At 39.7% G+C, this 13,954-nt stretch overlaps 3 protein-coding genes across 5 annotated transcripts; 2 read left to right on the top strand and 1 right to left on the bottom strand.

Annotated features, from left to right (window-relative positions):
* Nucleotides 1-107: 107 nt before the first annotated feature.
* On the bottom strand, nt 108-2,433 carry LOC137731520 (NAC transcription factor 29). Of its 2 annotated transcripts, XM_088688307.1 has the most exons (4): nt 2,325-2,433; nt 903-1,244; nt 506-807; nt 108-424 (listed from the first exon to the last, which is right to left on the bottom strand). In XM_088688307.1, the coding sequence occupies exons 2-4, from the start codon at nt 1,159-1,161 to the stop codon at nt 290-292; spliced, it is 696 nt and encodes a 231-aa protein (XP_088544433.1). In that variant the 5' UTR covers nt 1,162-1,244; nt 2,325-2,433; the 3' UTR covers nt 108-289. The 2 variants fall into 2 exon arrangements, with proteins under 2 accessions (XP_088544433.1, XP_068326743.1); XM_068470642.2 differs by lacking the exon at nt 2,325-2,433 and having other exon boundaries at nt 903-1,260.
* Nucleotides 2,434-2,701: 268 nt separating this feature from the next.
* On the top strand, nt 2,702-4,730 carry DRL1 (KTI12-like, chromatin associated protein). 2 transcript variants are annotated; one of them, XM_068471274.2, is made up of 2 exons: nt 2,702-2,843; nt 3,321-4,730. In XM_068471274.2, exon 2 carries the CDS (start codon nt 3,409-3,411, stop codon nt 4,315-4,317), a length of 909 nt encoding a protein of 302 aa, XP_068327375.1. In that variant the 5' UTR covers nt 2,702-2,843; nt 3,321-3,408; the 3' UTR covers nt 4,318-4,730. The 2 variants fall into 2 exon arrangements, with proteins under 2 accessions (XP_068327375.1, XP_068327376.1); XM_068471275.2 differs by having other exon boundaries at nt 2,708-2,843; nt 3,318-4,730.
* Nucleotides 4,731-5,984: 1,254 nt separating this feature from the next.
* Nucleotides 5,985-10,610, top strand: LOC137731143 (putative methyltransferase PMT5). The gene is made up of 9 exons (XM_068470248.2): nt 5,985-6,148; nt 6,562-7,475; nt 7,668-7,803; nt 8,044-8,284; nt 8,388-8,610; nt 8,781-8,946; nt 9,031-9,332; nt 9,558-9,690; nt 9,794-10,610. Exons 2-9 carry the CDS (start codon nt 6,964-6,966, stop codon nt 9,941-9,943), a joined length of 1,863 nt encoding a protein of 620 aa, XP_068326349.1. The 5' UTR covers nt 5,985-6,148; nt 6,562-6,963; the 3' UTR covers nt 9,944-10,610.
* The last annotated feature ends 3,344 nt before the right edge of the window (nt 10,611-13,954 follow it).

Below are 13,954 nucleotides of genomic sequence, written 5' to 3'. Positions count from 1 at the left end.
ATTCATTTAAACTAGAATTCTGAACTCTCTCGACGTGTTATAACATGATGAGTGTGGATTGGTAATGCCACGTGAGTTGTGACACTAAAAAACTTCTCGATAACTAATTTGCCAAAAAACAAATCCCATATCAATTGAATTACTTTCCTACCATTTCCTAGGTAAAAATCGCTTGTGCCAAATCAAATACTGGGCCAAAAATATTGGATACTTAATGTTCTGCTGTAAACATCAAAACGAAGGAGCTGCATTTGCTATTTCAATGAAGCACTAGACTGCTTCTGCCCCATCACTTTGGTACTCCATCTTCAACGGTGCCGGCAGATGATTTTTGCAGTAGTTCGAGCAATCCCTGTCCATACTCGATTGCTGGTTGATTCGAAACCTCCTTGTTTATAATTTGGCATACCACGTACTTCTCGATCTGAAACAAAGAGAACAATAACTTCACAACCTAAAACAAAAGCATATTACAAGAACTTTTGTACATAGTTTACAGCCGTACCTTATTCTTAATGCTTTCATTCAGCACATGAGCAGGTACTACACGAGGATTGAGCCTGTATTCGTTCATGACAAAGGGAGTTTTGGTCCCGTTTGGCGCCTGCCCCTTGTAGAACTTCATGACGGTTTCAAACCCTACGATTACATTGCTGTCCTCGAACAAAACCTCCTCTTCGTCATCGATCACCTTCCAGTAACCACCATTTGTAGCCGTCTTAATTATCTTGCCTTCACAAGCGTCAAAGGGTTCTCTATTGGCGAAGTAATAGGCAGCATTGAAATCGGCAGTATGTCTGAAGTCACCTGCGAGTCACAGAACAATAAAGCAATCAAATTTGAACCTAAAACATGGACTGAACTCACTAGCTGCATAAAACACCAATCAAATTGAAACTCACCATTCGGCAGCTGATTCGGGTCACACTCGTACACATCAACCTCTTTTATAAGATCGTAGGTAGGCATTGCACGGTCCATAATCTTGTTAAACAGGTAGTACACAAGAATCTCATCTCCGGTGGGATCAAATCGATACCCTAACGGTAACCTGATCTCCGCATCTTTCTTGCCCTCTTGGACCGTCGAACACTTCAACAGATCAAACCCCTCGTTTTCGTCAGCAGATTGGGAAGCTGAGGATGCCATGGAGGAAGACATGGACAATGATGCGGTTGATGTTTTCTGTCACGGTTTGAGATTTGAGCTCTCGAGTTGTGGGATAAACCTTTGTTTTTGCGAACCTATACACGTATATATAGGGAAGATAAAGTAATCAAAACAGGAATACGTATTGAATTCTAGCACGTGCAACCCTAATACATGTAGAACTCGGAGCTTTTACTGTTCTTACAGATACGAATCACCTATCCCAATTTTTTCTGGATCTTATTACCCTATTTATAGATTTTGGTTTGAATTATCCTATTTTCGTCACAAACTAAGAAAAGTTAGCTAAGCCAAAAAGGTCACAAGACTCGATTCATGATGCAAAGCCACAAACATAATAATCATAATAATCAAAACCGTATAGAATAGGAGAAATTTTTGAGTGCGGACGGACATGAAATCCCGGGTGGGAATCATACAAAATACTCAAATCTAGTGATTTGGTCCCACCCACCCTCTAGTCTCTGGTCTCACATTTTTATGTCTGGTGTCCAGTGTCCTATATAGAATAGAAGAATCTTTCCTGAAACGATTAAAGCGAGACGAAGGTGAGGTCGGGTGAGACATACTCTAACTCAATACGTGTATTTTGATCCTACCTTCCCTCCGGTCCCACTCCCCTCATGTGTGGTAGTGGTGCCCTTATAAGGAAATGGGATTCACTCTAGATCTTGAGTATGGAGTTTCGATAAATCTAAACCGTTCAAGAGAAAAAAAGATTCGGGCTGTTCAAGTTTTTGGATCTTTGTGAAGTGGACTAAAGAAACCATAAAATTGAAAATAAGTAATCCGGATCTCCCCTTGTGCGAACTCCGAACACGGACGGACACAGAGATATGGAACGAATCTCAATCCCCCATAAGGCCATTGCGACACAAGAATCTCTCCTTCACACTGCATAGGTAAGTTTTCTAACACAAATGGGAGAATTGTGAGGCCGGATGAGACCAAGACAAACACTTAAACCAAAGATTTACACAAGATTTACCATGACTCAAGTTCGAATCCCGTACCGTAATTTAAACTATCGCATTTGTGAAAAAACCATCCTCCATAACAGAACCAAAATCAAAGCTCCAAGGTTGACAGGGAAAGAGAGTGCGAATATTAAATTTAAAAAGAATTGCATAAGCAAACGGAGACGAAAAACTCACCGGGATTTCGTACCAGTCGGAGCCGAAAACCTGAGACGGAGGGAGGAGGAGAAATGCGATTGCGATTGGCGTGTGTAGGGTTCTTATAGCGGTAGAAGTTTGAAAGAAGACGACGGCATTTATTTGCATTCATAACGTCTTTCACGGGATACGTGCGATGAAATCAACTGTTACGATGACCTGTCCCATCGGCCCACGTGAGTCTTGGTGTCCAAGTAACGGGGACTCGCAGCGAATCAAAAAATAAACCGCCGCCGAATCCCGTTCCCAAATATTTCAGCTGTTCGGGCCGGGTCGGGTCTGAGTTGGCGAAATTACTAAATTAGGGCACAATCCGAATAGTTTGTTTAAAATGTTTAGTATCCCCCAGCGACGTCGTTTTGCCTTTTTCCCCGAAACCCTCCTTCCTCTTCTTTGCTATAGGCTGTAGCAGAGCGGCTTTACTCTTTGTGTTCTGTATGAGTTTTGATTCCTCCTCCCGGTTCCAGCTGAAATCGTCTTCTTCTTCTCGTCGAACAGGTACTTCTCAAGCTCCGTACTTCTCGTTTTCTTCGTTAATTAATCTCTTAATCTCGTTTTAATCATATTAATTTTGTCGATTCTTTAGATTCTGGTGTTGTTACTCGTATCAATTTCCGTATAGAGTTCTTGTATGTTCGTTGTAATCATTAATTAATTAAGGTTCTCGGTCTGCATGGTGGGAGGCTTTGTTTGAATACCGGTTGAGAATTTGAAAATTTTCGTAGTTTTGGTTTTGAATTCATGTCATTTTCTGAATTGGTGTTCGTTACCAGCTCCGAGAGTGCCGAATGAATCGTAATTTCACTACAACGGAAATATTGTAACGAAAATTTCCTCACATCTGAATTTAATCTGATATCTTTTCAGACATGGTTTATATCTTTGTTTGTTGGAATGGGATTATAGAACGATCGTAATTGCGATTAACGAAGTATTTCTTTCTTCCTAATTGCTAACACTGTGTATGTGAAGTAGCTGCTATTGGAATTTGAAGAGTTGCTTTTGGATTTCGAGAAGTTGGGATTTATTTTGTGTCATTAGACGAAAGTGTATTCTTCTGCAAATGGCATTGGTTGTGATTTGTGGACAACCATGCAGTGGAAAGTCGAAGGCTGCGCTCTGCCTGGCCGAGGCTCTCAAGGAGTCGGGATCGAACCAAATAGTTAGGGTTATTGATGAGACTTCCTTTCATCTTGACCGTAATGAAAGCTATGCCAATATGCCTGCAGAGAAGAATTTAAGAGGAGTGCTAAGATCTGAAGTTGATCGATCAGTGTCAAAAGACAGTGTTATAATTGTGGATTCTTTGAATAGCATCAAGGGTTACAGGTACGAGTTGTGGTGTTTGGCTCGTGCAGCAGGAATCAGATACTGTGTTTTATTCTGCGATGCTGATGAAACACATTGTAGAAAATGGAATGAAGAGCGCAGGGAGAAGGGGGAAGCTGCTTATAGTGATAAGATATTTGAAGATTTGGTGAGAAGGTTTGAGACACCAGAGAGAAGAAATCGGTGGGATTCCCCGATGTTTGAGTTGTGGCCGCATAAAGAGGGAATAGAAAAAAATTCTGCTGCCATTCTAGATGCTATTTCGTATTTGACAAAGAAGGCAGACTCGAAGTCACGGGATGTTAAAACTTTGCAGCCAACTATAGCAACACAGAACACACGTTTTTCCGAGGCAAATTCTCTTTATGAATTGGACAGAGCAACGCAGGAGGTGATCAGTGCTATAGTGGAAGCACAATCGCAAGCACTTGGAGGGCCTCTAAATGGAGTTTCTGTTGCTCAGGGGTTGCCACCTATCAATATTTCAAGATCGGTTGGGCTTCCAGAGCTTCGTAGGTTGAGGCGAACTTTCATAAAATTGACAGGGCAAACGAGTTTAAGTGGGCGACCTCCACCTTCTGATGCAGACAGTGCCAAGAGGATGTTTGTTGATTACTTGAACAGGGAACTGGAAACTGCTTGAAGGAGGAAAGCAAGGATGATATCAAAGTTTTCGGGAGGTTTCCTTCAGTTAACTTTGTTCCACCAGTCTAGTTTGCACCAGCTTCCTGCTAGCAAACATCGACGAATCATTCCTGCTTCAACCGACGGTAACTGGTACTGTGTTTGCCTAGACTTATACCAATGTCACTTATTCACCACACTGAACTACAAATCCAACAATGTACTATTCAGAAGCTGTTCTTTTTCGTACTTGCAATTGCATTCTTAGCATTCTCACGTTGTGTTTCGTAGTTAATAACTTGATGGAAATGGCATGGCTCCGAAATCTGAGATGGATTCTTAGTCTGCCTCGAATTCGAGTATATCGATTTTGTTTATTAGTAGTTGCTGATAAGATCTTTGAAGAAGATTAAGGATTGAAATTGTCTGAAAGTCTGGATTAAATTGTTTATTTAGTTGTCTTTTTTCAAGTGCATTATTGTACAGACAGAGAATAAGCCTGAGAGCCACATGTTTAGAGGTTATGGAATTAAAAGCTGTCAATTTCTCCTTTGAGCAAACAAAAATTTCACAGCTAATATTCTTCCACCACCACTCTGGATCTGCAGAGTTGGCAAACAAAAATTTCTTATTGACTCCATTTTGATCAAGTGCCCTTGGCGATTGAAGGTTATGAGCTCGTTGGGAGGTGATTTCAAAATGACTAAAAAGTTTTAGTGAATATTGATTTAAAAAACATTTTCATTAAAAACGTTTTTAGTAGTTTTAAAAGCATTTGCAAATGAGTTTTATTATTGAGGACATAAGATTACTTACACGATTTTTTTATATCTTGGACTTGTATCTTTCGAGAAGCGAATTTTTTTTGCTCATGTCATTGCTAGCGTTGAATACTCCATTCATGATTCTTATATTTGAGATAGGATTTTACCCATTATTGCTAGAAATACTTTTCTCTTTGATTATTTGAAACATGTTGAAATTTTTGTGAAGGGGTTTGGTGAAAGGGATCATCTTCAGATCCTTTCCACTTAATCTATCCTCTTCATCAAATAATTCAGGTTCTTGAAATTTGATCAAACGATTAAAATTATCATAACTTTTAAAGTGGGCCCGTATTTTTAGCCGTTGGATCAAATTTCAAAGATCCAGATTATTTGATGAGGATGATTAGGTAGAAATGATGAGAGAATCCCCTTCTGTTTCTCAAAACGCAACCGTTTCCTTGTTTGCATTGCACCGAACGGTACGTTTCTTTTTTCTTCCGGAAATGAAAAGAAAAAGTGAAAAGAAAAGGCAAAGAGAAGTCCGGAAACATTTTGACAGCGACGTGCTTGAAATAAATAGTATACAAACTGGAATTATTGGAGAGGATTATCTTCTGATGGACAGCAATTAACCAAATGGATTATGATTAGCACTGAAAACAGTGATTAAAACTAATTAATCATCAATAGAAAACTAATTAATCCGGTTGCTAATGACGGCTAAATCACAGCCGTCGATTCGATTCTATTTATATCTCGACGGTTAGTTGTAGTGTTTGCATACGTTATGGCGTAAACATAATACAGCCAAGAACTAAAAATTAATTATAAATAATTTAATAAAAAGTGCAAGAAGCGGTAAATAACAATGATTCCCAATTAATTAATTTAATGATTTTTTCTGTCTAAATCAACGAGCCTCTGGATCTGATGATCGACAACACGAACACAAACAAAAATAATAAAAAAACAAAAAAGCTCAAAAATAACTAGAATTCCTATAAATTTGGACTCACAATAATAGCTGACTCTTTCTCCGGTTTGAGGCTTTGAATCTCCACTCTCCAACGAACCCAAAAACCGGTAAGCATTTCCCCAAAACCCTAGTAATTATCAGTTTTCGGAAATGGGTTTCTGTTTTTGTTATTAAATTCGATGTCTTTTTTGGATTTTATTGCTTTTTGTTCATGTGTTGGATGATTGGTTTGATTTTGCTTTTGATTGGATCGGATTGAAAGTTTTTGGAATTTCCATTTCGGGATCTGGAATTTGGTCAGTGATTTGTAAAAATGGAAAGTCATGGCATTTATTTTTGAGCTAATGCTCTGTTTGGTTGCTGGGAAAAGGGTGGAAAATTGAGAAGTGAATTTGGAATCTTGTCAGTGGATTCTGTTGTGAGATTTACTGGTAGTTTTCTCAGCATCCAAATGGAGATTTTTGATTTGGGACTTTATTGTTAGGAATTTAATTTTGTGGATCTTTGGATTTTGTTGCAGGTTGGTCTTTTGCTCAACACTTGTCATTGTCCATTTCTTTCCGAATTCGGCTTTACATTCGCTGTGGGAAGTTTTAGAATTTTACTGATTCGTAATTGAGTACTGAATTGTGTTGGGGTTGTGATCTTAACTTTGTGTCCAAGTAAGGATCACTATGGATTTACAGACTGATTTATGAGTCTCTTGGCGCAATCAGAAAGCGAAGATTTGTGTATGTCGTTGTGGAAGAAGTGGAATTTATTGTTTCAATGCTTGTAGGAATTGTCCGGATTCACGGCAATATATATAGAAGCTTGTAGTTTATAATAGGTTATGGTTTTCGTTGTTCTTGGAGATTTAAGTGCTTGGTGAACTAGTGGGGGTTATTTTGGAATTCTTAAGTCAGGTTTTCATTACTTGGACATGAGAAGCTCCTGGTTCAGTAAACTCTCCCTCATTTTTGGCCCTAGACCGCCACTCAGTTGGTTACTCTTGTGTGTTGTTAGTGTACTCGCACTAATTGCAGTGCTGGGATCATCTTCTTCTCATACATTTGACTCTTTAACTATCACTCCAGTACCCGACATATATACAAACTATAGGAGGCTAAAGGAGCAAGCGGCGGTTGATTATCTGGAGCTGAGGTCTCTTTCATTGGGGGCTAGTCGACAAAGAGAGCTTGGCCTTTGTAGCAAAGAAAGAGAAAATCACGTGCCTTGTTACAATGTTTCAGCAAACCTTTTAGCCGGGTTTAAAGATGGGGAGGAGTTTGATCGGCATTGTGAAGTATCAAGAAACAGAGAACGGTGTCTAGTTCGCCCTCCTAAGGATTATAAGATCCCCCTGAGGTGGCCAGCTGGTAGGGATGTGATATGGAGTGGAAACGTGAAGATAACCAAAGACCAATTTCTTTCATCTGGAAGCATGACCAAAAGGTTCTTCCCAGTTAAAGTTATATATTTGACCGCTTTTAAATAAGTGATGACTCAACCCCAGTGATTTAAAACATTTACGTTTTTCAACTGTAAAAATTGAATTAGTTTCTATGTTGTTTTTCGTTTTTCGCTGTGAGTGAATATTTATTTCTGTACATAATTATTCTTTAACTTCTTGATAAAAATATTCAGGTTGATGCTACTAGAAGAAAATCAAATCGCCTTTCACTCTGACGATGGTCTGATTTTTGATGGTGTCAAGGATTATTCTCTTCAAATTGCAAAGATGATAGGTTTAAAAAGTGACTCTGACTTTCTTCAAGCCGGTGTAAGTATTCTTTGGGAATTAAAGTCGTAATTATCAGTTTTTACTCTCTTCGGCAGCGTGACTGTTAGATTTCAAACAGGCCAGAATTTGTTAACACGTATCTCTGCTGTTGTCTCATAGCGCAAAAATTAAGTTTATGTTGGAAGCAAAACAAACCAAGCTACTTTTGCTTCCTGTTGGTGACAATGTAAAGTCTGACTGTTGCGTGATTTATTTTAATACATCTACTTTAAACTACAGGTGCAAACTGTTCTGGATATTGGTTGCGGTTTTGGTAGTTTCGGAGCTCATTTAGTATCACTGAATGTAATGGCTATTTGTATTGCGGCATACGAGGCAACTGGCAGTCAAGTTCAGTTGACCCTTGAGAGAGGTCTTCCAGCAATGATTGGAAACTTCATTACAAGACAGCTTCCTTACCCAGCATTGTCATTTGAAATGGTTCATTGTGCTCAGTGTGGTATTGTTTGGGACAAAAAAGGTAATTGGGATTTCCATTGAGCATATTTCTTCCTTTGGAGTTGTCCTTTGCTTTTTTCCAAATATCATTCCTCTAATGGAACCTTAATTAATTCATGAATCAGATTCGATGTTGCTTTTAGAAGTTGACCGGGTACTCAAGCCCGGAGGCTACTTTGTTGTAACCTCATTGACAAGCCAACCATATGGAAGTTCATTGAGCATGAAGAATAGCATGTTCACAACGATGGAGGAATTGACCCCGAAAGTCTGTTGGACTCTAAAAGCTCAGCAATATGAAACTTTTATCTGGCAGAAAACTGTGGATTCTGATTGCTATGCATCTCGGTGAGGGTCTCTTGTGAATAATTTTCTAGTTTGACATGTGATAATCAGTACTGTTTAAGGCTTTGGTATTGACTTGCGCCATTGAGCTAGAGTATTTCAAGAGCTCCACTTATTTCTTTTCCACTGCAAAAGAACCTTACTGATGCTTTGCTTTTTATTATTTATTGTAGTAAGCAGGGTGCTCTACCAGTTTGTAATGAAGGGCAAGACGTTCGATCATATTATAAGCCTCTCGTATCATGTATAAGTGGGACCACCAGCAAACGCTGGGCTCCAATCCGAAATAGGTCCTCTAGTCCCCATCGATTGAGCTCGGCTGAGCTTGAAGTTCATGGAAAGTTTTGTTGCATCATCATTCAGTTCTACACTTCACTTCATGGTGTTCTGCCAGCATATTGATACCCTTTTACCCTTGCAGGAGTTCAGCCTGAAGATTTCTTTGAAGACTTGCAGGTTTGGAGATCAGCTCTGAAAAACTATTGGTCTTTGCTTACACCCTTGATTTTCTCTGACCACCCGAAGAGACCAGGCGATGAAGACCCATTACCTCCATTCAACATGCTACGCAATGTGATGGACATGAGTGCTCATTATGGGGGTTTAAATGCTGCTTTTCTGGAGGAAAGAAAATCAGTGTGGGTGATGAATGTTGTGCCTGTCAATGCTCCCTACACACTTCCTCTCATTCTAGATCAAGGTTTTGCTGGTGTTTTGCATGACTGGTAAGTCGGTTTCAATCTCTTCACCTAAGTTGATATTAGAAGATTTTTTCTGCGTAATTCAAATGCACTGTTTTTACAGGGAAAAAATAAAGTTAAGAATGGTTAACTCTTTAAGCATGGCTGACAAACTTTGAATGTAAAAAAACTAGGACTCATTTGTTCTCTTTATATCCTATTTTCTTGAGTAGAGTCAGTAGTTGTGATCCATTTAAGCTTTTGATACAGGTGTGAACCATTCCCGACATATCCTCGAACATATGATTTGCTGCATGCAGATGGGCTGCTCTCACATCTCTCTTCAGAGAGGTGCGGCATGATGGACTTATTCTTAGAGATGGACCGGATTCTGCAACCTGAGGTATTTTTATTTCCCTTTTTTGCGTATGTTGCCAACTTTTAATATTTCCATGTTATGTGTGAAATCGATCATTTGGGGACATGAATTTATGACTGTTTGGCAGGGATGGGTTGTTCTCTGTGATAAAAAGGGAGCTATAGAGATGGCGCGCATCTTTGCTACACAAATACGTTGGGAAGCAAGGGTGATTGACCTTGAGAATGGGAGTGATCAACGACTACTTGTTTGCCAAAAACCGTTCGTAAAAAAATGATTATTTTACTTTAGGAGCCATCATCGTTGCGGACGTGTACAATTGTTTTTCCTCCTTTAGCTCCGGTAATTTCTCTCATCTCTCGAGAATCAAGTTTTGATTATTCACCGGAGTCCAGTCTCCTGATTTAGTTGCAATAAGTTATCAGCCCTAGGACGTAGGAGGTTTACAACGGTAGCAGGAGTTTTTTTTGGCTGTGACATCGACTTGCAAGGAGCGAGGAGCGATGTGGAGTTTGGGTAAATCTTGAATTAACTGTCATTTTTGTTCATTTTCATTAGCAGATTATGATCTGGGAAGAAAATGTGTCTCGTGATCAGAATCCGAAGAACCTCGAAGGCGATCACGAGTCATTACTGGAGTGAGCGTGTGTGGAAGCTGTAGATTAGAATATTTCGCACCGAAGTAGCTGCAACTCGTGTATTTTTTGTCAAGGCGTCTGTAGCAATTCATTCGTCCATTTTTTTTTCTTAGGGCAAATTTTTTTTTTTGGTCTTATTTGTTTATTCATTTTAATATTTGTAAGAACAAATCCTTGCTGTGTCCAAAATTAAGAGTCTGGACACATACATTTTCGTGTGATCATAAAACATGCTGAGTTGAACAATACAGGAATGAAAAATGCATGACCGTTTGAATGGGATCAAGGCATTCCTTGGTAAACAAACAGTATCATCTAATAGATGAATGTACCTCTTGATCAACCAGTATCTTAGGTTTTATACAAACGTTAGTATAGCCGTGGGATATATTGAAGAATTAAAAACAGAGAAGAGTTTTTCTCTAAGGTCTTTTATTCTTTGTTGGTCAAATTTCGGATCGTGTTTTGAGAGTATGAAATATATGAAGTTCGTCAGAATTTAAAGATTGAAGTTCGTCAGAGCCCCCAATTGCGTAAGATGCCAAAATGTTTTCGTTTAATACCATATGCTTCAATTTAGGTGCCCTAATAATAAATTTGAATATATCGAGGCCACGCCATAGTACATTTCATAGTTGAAATCTGAATGGAGCCTCAACGAAAAGAGTTTCAAAGTCTCTGGGCTCACCCTGAAATGCCGATCAACATCTGGAAATTTGTCTATCATCCCTTCAAAAGCCAGCTCCTCAAGTACCGGTAGAAATTCTGCAGGGATGGATAGGTGGGTTAGAAATTCTGCAAGTACCGGTAGAAATTCTGCAGGGATGGATCTGATAGGTGGGTTAGAAATTCTGCAGGATGGATCTGATAGGTGGGTTATATCCACTTTCAAAGACTTGAGAGAGAGGAAGACGGCACCAGCTGACATTTGAACCATCACTTTCCTCATAGTAAGCGACACAAGGTCTGGTGAAGTGTACACAATTTCAGGCAAAATTGGGTTCCCTCCCTCCCAAGCTGGAGCAACATCAATATTTAATTTCTTGGCACGACGATCCTGTAGTGCTATCCGGATCAGTCTCATGATTTCTTCAACCCTTGTCCACTCCTCACAAACCAAACTAAACCCTTGTAATTGTGTTGCCGCTGCCACCGGATGGCTAAGAAGACCCTGACATCAGGTGTCAACGGCAACACAATTACAAGAGTTTAGTTTGGTTTGTGAGGAGTGGACAAGGGTTGAAGAAATCAAGAGGCTGATCTGGATAGCACTACAGGATCGTTGTGCCAAGAAATTAAATATTGATGTTGCTCCAGCTTGGGAAGGAGGGAACCTAATTTTGCCTGAAATTGTGTACACTTCACCAGACCTTGTGTCGCTTACTATGAGGAAAGTGATGGTTCAAATGTCAGCTGGTGCCGTCTTCCTCTCTCTCAAGTCTTTGAAAGTGGATATAACCCACCTATCAGATCCATCCTGCAGAATTTCTAACCCACCTATCAGATCCATCCCTGCAGAATTTCTACCGGTACTTGCAGAATTTCTAACCCACCTATCCATCCCTGCAGAATTTCTACCGTTACTTGAGGAGCTGGCTTTTGAAGGGATGATAGACAAATTTCCAGATGTTGATCGGCATTTCAGGGTGAGCCTAGAGACTTTGAAACTCTTTTCGTTGAGGCTCCATTCAGATTTCAACTATGAAATGTAATATGGCGTGGCCTGGATATATTCAAATTTATTATTAGGGCACCTAAATTGAAGCATATGGTATTAAACGAAAACATTTTGGCATCTTACGCAATTGAGGGTCTTCTTAGCCATCCGGTGGCAGCGGCAACACAATTACAAGGGTTTAGTTTGGTTTGTGAGGAGTGGACAAGGATTGAAGAAATCACGAGACTGATCCGGATAGCACTACAGGATCGTCGTGCCAAGAAATTAAATATTGATGTTGCTCCAGCTTGGGAGGGAGGGAACCTAATTTTGCCTGAAATTGTGTACACTTCACCAGACCTTGTGTCGCTCACTATGAGTAAAGTGATGGTTCAGATACCAGCTGGTGCCGTCTTCCTCTCTCTCAGGTCTTTGAAAGTGAAACACAAAACCCTTCATAGCTTCTGTATTTGGACTCAACATCCCAATCCGATGTGAGGAGAGATTTTATGGTGGCGAGGAGAGAGGATGCCTCCGGCGGGACGAATGAGGATTGGGCGTTGCGGCGAGGAGAGATGTTTTCACCTTTGTAGACTGGTTAGGGTTTTGTAGTTCAATTTGTTGTATTATTGTACGTTCGAAGAAGACATTGTAAGAACTCAAGATTTGAAAACGATAAAGAAGAATTTTGAGCTAAAAAAAAGGATTGAGTTTAGTGTGAGGATGGATGTAGGGATGTAGGGTTTATATGCACAAAAAAAGAGAAGATGAGGTTCTGGACAATGTCACGTGGTACTACGTGATTGGTTGAAAATCTTATCGAAATCTTGGCTAAATTATTGTAAATAGGAAGTGACACGTGGCGTGTCGAGATTGATTGAAAATCTTATCAGAAATCTATCTACAAAATAATACATTCGGATAATGACACGTGGCGTGACAAGATTGGTTAAAAATCTTATCGAAATCTCGCCTAAATTATTGTAAACAGGAAGTGACACGTGGGTTGTCGGGATTGGTTGAAAATCTTAGCGGAAATCTATTCACAAAATAGTACGTTCGGATAATGACACGTGGCGTGACGAGATTGATTAAAAATCCTATCCGAAATTAAAACTATTTTTTTATTTATTATTTTATAAAAAAATTATTTAATATTTTAAATGGACTGGGTGCCAGCGTATTTTGTAGGGGTGGAGATCGTTTGTGCCAGCGCATTTTTAGACTGGATGCCAACACATTTTTTTTGGGGTGGAGATGCTTTGGCCTATTACTGTTCATTAGGGTCTATTACTGTTCATTGAAGTAGATAAATGGGCTGGGTGCTGACGCAAAGTCTTTAGGGATGAAGTTGCTCTTAAAGGCAACCAAAGATGGTCCCACCAAGAGCAAGTAATTTCGGACTACAGGCTTTAGGGTTTGCAAGTGTGTGTTCAATTTCAACCACCAAGACGGAACGATTGCAGACTACGTTGAGGTAAAAAGCATCGGAGACGAGACTCTATTTGTGGGCGACAATCACTCACTCTCTAATTTGGCCTCCAACATACCTACATGCCGGCCGAACTCCATATACTTCACGGACGATCTAGCACCATCATTTGGCAAGTTTAAAACATCTGATGGAACAAGACCAAGTGATGATATGGGTATCTTTAACTTGGAGGACGGAACCATCACGCAACATTACTATCTAGATTCAAGATTGCGAGAGTACATACCACCCGCGATTTGGGTAGTGCCGCCCTTTGATGGACTCTGCTAGTTTCTAAGTCTTGAGAGATTTTTTAGTGTGCTTAGAATACAGGTGGTACACTAATTTTCATACCCTAAAGCCTGTGTAAAGCCAAAAGTTAATTACTCATCTTTCTTTTGCCCTTTACATCATTACTCTATCAATGTGTTCAACAAGGGATAGTAAGTGTTTCGGTTTCATCTTGTCTCTCGGATCTAGACTACACTCGGATGTTTTAGTATTCAAGTTATTATTATA

Source organism: Pyrus communis, chromosome 16, assembly GCF_041283825.1.
Source record: "Pyrus communis isolate YQ-2024b chromosome 16, ASM4128382v1, whole genome shotgun sequence".
Classification (NCBI taxonomy): Eukaryota; Viridiplantae; Streptophyta; class Magnoliopsida; order Rosales; family Rosaceae; genus Pyrus; species Pyrus communis.
This window is presented reverse-complemented; position numbering and strand designations above follow the sequence as displayed.

Coding starts and splice junctions, on each gene's coding strand:
- LOC137731520 (XM_088688307.1), bottom strand. CDS start 1,161: ATGTCTTCCTCCATGGCATCCTCAGCTTCCCAATCTGCTGACGAAAAC. Junction 808..902: donor CCCGAATCAGCTGCCGAATG/GTGAGTTTCAAT, acceptor TGTGACTCGCAG/GTGACTTCAGACATACTGCC. Junction 425..505: donor ATGAAAGCATTAAGAATAAG/GTACGGCTGTAA, acceptor TCTTTGTTTCAG/ATCGAGAAGTACGTGGTATG.
- LOC137731143 (XM_068470248.2), top strand. CDS start 6,964: ATGAGAAGCTCCTGGTTCAGTAAACTCTCCCTCATTTTTGGCCCTAGA. Junction 7,476..7,667: donor TCTGGAAGCATGACCAAAAG/GTTCTTCCCAGT, acceptor AAAAATATTCAG/GTTGATGCTACTAGAAGAAA. Junction 8,947..9,030: donor CTGAGCTTGAAGTTCATGGA/AAGTTTTGTTGC, acceptor ACCCTTGCAGGA/GTTCAGCCTGAAGATTTCTT.
- DRL1 (XM_068471274.2), top strand. CDS start 3,409: ATGGCATTGGTTGTGATTTGTGGACAACCATGCAGTGGAAAGTCGAAG.